Source organism: Bidens hawaiensis, unplaced genomic scaffold (genome assembly GCF_021521415.1).
Source record: "Bidens hawaiensis isolate Kalapana, Puna unplaced genomic scaffold, B.hawaiensis_p1.1 tig00005935_1, whole genome shotgun sequence".
Lineage (NCBI taxonomy): Eukaryota > Viridiplantae > Streptophyta > Magnoliopsida > Asterales > Asteraceae > Bidens > Bidens hawaiensis.
Genome location: NW_027491390.1, coordinates 104,569 through 110,413, shown reverse-complemented (window position 1 = coordinate 110,413; position 5,845 = coordinate 104,569). Strand labels below are relative to the sequence as shown.

Below are 5,845 nucleotides of genomic sequence, written 5' to 3'. Positions count from 1 at the left end.
AGGCAGAGCACACTGGCACTCGCCAGCAGTACTCTTGTCATCCTTGTCGGACGTGGATAACGGGTTCTCGGCGTACACCACAGCCTCCTCGGCTGTAGCCTCAAGATCGTGAGCAGAAGACATCTTGCAGGTATGAAAGAAGAGAACGATTTCAAGAGAATGCTCGACTGAAAAGGTGAGTATTCGCCGGAAATCGTTTTGAAGATGAAGAGAAAAATGAGTGTGGATTGCAAAGGACCCTCTCCCCCTTTATATACTCATCGCAATTAATGCGATGAATTTAATGCGGAAGAGAGAGAAATCGCAGGTGCAATGAAACTATGACACGTGGCAAAGAGCAAGCTGGCAACAGCTGTTGAAAGGACGCGTGCCATTAATTTCGCGGCCACGCGCCCAAAATATCGCGCCCACGCGCCTGAAAAAGCGTCTGGAATGACCATGTACTGTCACGTCACCATAACTTCCTGCACGTCCTGACACAGTCAGAAGAAACCGTCGTACGACGTTTCAACAGTATGGACTGTTCTTATCCTTTCACCAACTCTTCGAATTTCAAAATTTCAAAAAAAATTCAAAAGTAAGCGGGAATACACCCCTTACCTTGGCAACCAACTATAAGACAGGTGCGAGTACAGTGTCAAGGCAAAACCCTTCACATACTGAGCACCCGCAGGGAATTGACGCCAGGAATACCTGGGAAGTAACCGTAAGACGAGTGCGGGTACAGTGTCAAGGAAAAACCCTTCGCATACCTAGCGCTCCGCAGGGAATTGAAACCAAGAAGGATCTTCTGGGCAATGCTTGAGGAAACGGGAATAACATCCCCGCATAGCGGGACCGTCGAGAACTACATTGTTTGAAGCTCCAAGATGGAGTTGGTGGTTTTAACATAATTGATCACTATGTTCAAAACTACCAAAACCTCATGGAGAATCTACACAAGTGGGACTCAACCCTCCTGACTTGCGAGGAGGTTACAGACCTACCCGCATCATACCCAATGATCAAGCAGAAAAGACGGGAATTTCTGCGTGACATTAGGAAAACCGCGGGAAGAATCCCCACGGAAAACCTTAAAACTAAAAACCCTTTTCAAAACCCCTTGCTAAAGTCCAAAAGTTCACCTCACTTATTAATAATTCATGAGAAGAACATTGGACTGGGGGGACTTGAAGAGGTAGGTCCCAACAGAGCCCAGTTGAACCCGCAAGACTCACCTTGAAGAGGGACGTCTGCGCAAGGACCAACTGCTTCCGCAGGACCCACCATGCTCAGAGATAAAGACCTTACGCGCAGTACGCCAGCTGTTCCCGCAAGGAAAGCCTCCCAATGGTGAAGTACCCCGCCTGTTCCCGCAGCTGCGGGTACAAGCCATCAGGGAAGGCTACCCGCACTAATAGCAAGGCTACACGCACAGGGCACTATTGATACTTCAGTGTCACCTGAAGGAATGAGCAAGGCGGGAGTGAGCCAGTCCTTATGCTTCTGGAAGATCTTTGGTACTATACCTGCCAAGGTATGGACAAAATAGACAAGATCTGACCAAAGCAGCCCATGAACCAATCACAGGGTGACAGCTCACCGACAACAGTACGAGGAGGAGCACCCTCTAGTACTGTTTCACTATTAGCCGCTGCCTACTCACCAACCCTCACTGTGGGACGTGCGTAGCCTACAGTTGGTGGAACAGTGCATAACCGGCAGTAAAGGAACAGTATACAGCCGTCCTTGTCACTATCAGCCGCAGCCTATCCACCAACCAACATGGCTCGTGCATAGCCCACTGTTGGTAGAACAGGAATACTATTCAGCCGGCTGTACCTTCTTGGAAACCTACCTTCGGCTATAAATACTCCAACACCTTAGAATGGTAAGGACAGGATCGGATACCTCATTATCTTATCTTCTCTAGCAATCTCTTAATATACACTTATATTCAGAGCAATCTAGTCTGATTCTCACACCGGAGGGTGGTCACAAGGAGGAACCCCCCCCCCCTTCTCAGTGACGAGCTTACGGTGTCTGTTTTGCAGGTCACCTGAAGAACAACTCTCTTAGCTGGACCTCATCCTCGTGGGAAACATCTATTTAACTCCCAGATTATCCGTAATCTGCCCGGGGTCGATTAGTGTTTCTTCAGCTAGATTATAGATACTTTTAGCTTTTTATCACACAATGTGGCTAGTTACATACATAATTAGCACCACTTTGACAAGGTGATCAAATGTTTTACACTTTTACCTTGAAAACCTGAGGTTTCTTCTGTTTGACGCTGCAGGCTTGAATCTCGTTCATGCACTACATTCTCGAGTTTAAGATTGAGTGAAACACCATTAGGTGGATTAGGCCGCACAACATCTAATAGGGGCTAGAGCTGCTACAATTGCTTCAGCGGGAGCTGCTATCGGTATTGGAAACGTCCTTAGTTATTGAACCCCCCCCCCCCCCCCAGAAGTATTTCATTGGTTTAACCGCTCAAAAAAAAGTTACATAATGATCCCAAGTTTAGCACATGAAACACTTGTTAATTAATTAAGGATTTTTATATATATATAGTAAAAGCTGGTGTTACATTACTTTACTTTCTTGACCATCTGCTATGAGTAGCACTAGCTAGTATATTAGCCTCAATCATGTTATTATTTTTTTTAACTTTGTAACAGTGATTTGAAGGCTACTTTTCGTCAAAGGAATCACCTTTCCTCAAGAAATTCTTGTTTTTACCTTTTTATATCAACTTTACAGTGAGGTGGCGTGAGTGAGAATGGAAGGTACTCACGTGTAAAGGTGTTTCTGTGTTAGCATTTATGCATTAATTCAGATATTACATTTTCTTCTTCTTCTTCATCATTATGATTAAAGATGATACATATATATAAAATAATGACTGGTTTTCTTTGTTTTTTCTCATGTGGTGGGGATGTTTTTTGGTTAATTTCCTCTGCCTGTTTGCTTTGTTGTGGGCTCCACTTCATGTCATGTGATTGGATTATGTCCCACTCCCTTCTATCCTTCTCCATCTAATCTTAAACCCCACATTCATGTACTGTGTATCCTCTATCTCACACACACACATAGTTACTTACAAGCTTTATATAGAAGACTTAGCTCAACCTTACCTGCTCAAGGTGAGGGGTCAGTGAGGAAAAAGCAAATTTGAAAAGCTAAAAAGTTTTAAAGCTCACAAAGCAAACTGCTTTTTAGGTTAATAATATATTGAAGCAACCAAGTATGGTGACTTCAACATCTTTTATGTACAGAAGAATAACAAAAGATTATTGATCAATGATCATAGATTATTAAGCACTTCTTCACCAAGACACTCACAAAATCCCACTACATAAATCTTCCCACATGTTAGACAACAACAGCAACAACCACCACCACCACCATCACTACACTACTATAGCTTCTTCTTCAGATAATAATGGTCTTCCTAGCAAAAGAAAAAGGCGCCCTGCTGGTACTCCAGGTAACCTAATTGACTAATTCATTTCATACTTGTTCAAACGGCCGTTCTGACCAATAACTGTGTGAATTAATTATTGGTCAGAACAGCCGTCCAGTATTGATGAAATAAGATTATTGATATCTTTGTTAATTATGTTTAAATCTTGAAATTGTTTAAACTTGTAGATCCAGAAGCTGAGGTGGTGTCTTTATCAGCAAAGACCTTGCTTGAATCAGATCAATATGTTTGTGAGATCTGTAACCAAGGGTTCCAAAGAGATCAAAACCTACAGATGCATAGGAGAAGACACAAGGTACCATGGAAGTTGCTTAAAAGGGATACACCAGAGATAAGAAAGAGGGTATTTGTGTGTCCAGAACCAACTTGCTTACACCATGACCCATGTCATGCTCTTGGTGATCTAGTTGGGATCAAGAAACACTTTAGAAGGAAACATAGCAACAATAAGCAGTGGGTTTGTGACAAGTGCTCCAAGGGTTATGCTGTTCAATCTGATTATAAAGCTCATCTTAAAACTTGTGGTACTAGAGGCCATTCTTGTGACTGTGGTAGAGTGTTTTCCAGGTTACTTACTTTCATGTTCTTGATTTGATATGATATTTTCTGGTTTCTCTCTCTATTTTCTTTCTTGATTAGACTAAAAGATGTGACCTTTCATCATGACCATTTATGTTTTCCTGCTCACACATAAATTTCAGCACCATTCAGTCAGAAACAAATAAAATTCCTTAATGGTTTTCTCTGAAACTATTCAATTATTCTGTCCATTTTATGTTATTTCATTATCTTTTCATGTTTCAAGTGTACTCCATTTGTGTACCAAGTATAAGCTAAGCACCTACAATTTCTGTAATTATATAATATATTTTGAAATTTTTCCAAATGATTAATATAAATGTAAGCAATTTAATACCATCACTAGAAGTACATCATAATACAGTTTCACCTCTAGGTATTTTATTGTTTGAATATTGTTAACACAACACAAGGAACCTTAATTAGGTTATTTCTTCATTTATATCATTAGCCAATCTTTCTGTTTCACGCTTCATTTTCTTTTGTAAACTTGAAAATTGAAATGATAATCTTATCACTATAAAAAAATGAAGCCTGAAAGACAAAGATTGGTTAAGATGAATTAACAAAAAATAAAGGTTATTTGTTATAGTGATAAGATTATCATTTCAAGTTTACAAAAGAAAATGAAGCATATGTATGGCTTTAGTTTTTTACTAGATATTCTTTTAGCATAAATATAAGAGTTTTTTTGTATACTTGTTCCATATACGTCTGTTTTGACTCGAATGAATGTTCTGAAGAAACCTAAATTTACACTTTTGATTTACTCATATGTCAATGTAGAGTTGAGAGTTTCATTGAGCACCAAGATGCATGTATGGTTCGACGAATTCATGCAGATCTGCCCGCATTCCAGCCGGCGTGTTCGTCTCGCACCGCATCGAGTACAAGTCCACCGAGTGACATGAATTTAAATTCCATCCAAACAATGCCAAGATTACCTCATCTCCAGCCTCCTTCACAGACTTTATATTCACAAACTCAATTAGACATGCAAAACACCTTGGAACTTCAGCTCTTACCATCACTATCACTATATGAACAAAGCAACAATCATCAGACACATTTGAATCTTTCTATTGGAAGTGCACATAACATGCAACAAGAAGAAGAAATGAAGATAGCTTTGGCAGAAAAAGCATTTGCAGAAGATGCTAGACAACAAGCAAAGAGGCAAATTGAGATGGCAGAGATGGAGTTTGAGAATGCAAAGAGGATTAGGCAACAAGCTCAGATGGAACTAGAAAGAGCTATGGTTATTCGAGAACAAGCCGCGAAAAAGATCGATTCCACCATGTTAGAGATCACTTGTTATTCGTGTAGACAACGGTTTGAAGCCGCTAGGGATAATGGTGCAGCAACTATAGCAGATGAAACATCTATTGCTCCAAGTTACATGTCTTCAGCTTTAACAGATGGTGAAGGATATTAGTAATATGTTCAAGAAAACCAGTCTTTCTGGTTCATCAATGTAAGAGTGTAAGTGATTTCATTCAAGTTTTTTTTTCTTTGCATTTACTTTGGAAATAAAATAAAATAAAGGATTGAATTGTTGGATCCTGACCATATTCTTCTTCTTTTGTTAATGTTAGTTTTCTACTCTTCATTGCGCACTACTAATTGGCTCAAAACGAAAGATCAACTTTTGAACCTATTACCTCACACTTTTATAGGGACACACTATATCACTAGACCAATAGGTTATGAGTATGAAACGATCAACTAATTTTCATAAATGTTGTTCGGTTGTAATAATTTAATGCATTTTAAAAAGCAAATGTCATATATAATTTG

The 5,845-nt window shown here is 39.9% G+C and overlaps 1 protein-coding gene across 1 annotated transcript; it reads left to right on the top strand.

Annotated features, from left to right (window-relative positions):
* Positions 1-3,674: 3,674 nt before the first annotated feature.
* Positions 3,675-5,610, top strand: LOC143631013 (zinc finger protein SHOOT GRAVITROPISM 5-like). The gene is made up of 2 exons (XM_077099880.1): positions 3,675-4,036; positions 4,835-5,610. The coding sequence occupies exons 1-2, from the start codon at positions 3,744-3,746 to the stop codon at positions 5,481-5,483; spliced, it is 942 nt and encodes a 313-aa protein (XP_076955995.1). The 5' UTR covers positions 3,675-3,743; the 3' UTR covers positions 5,484-5,610.
* The last annotated feature ends 235 nt before the right edge of the window (positions 5,611-5,845 follow it).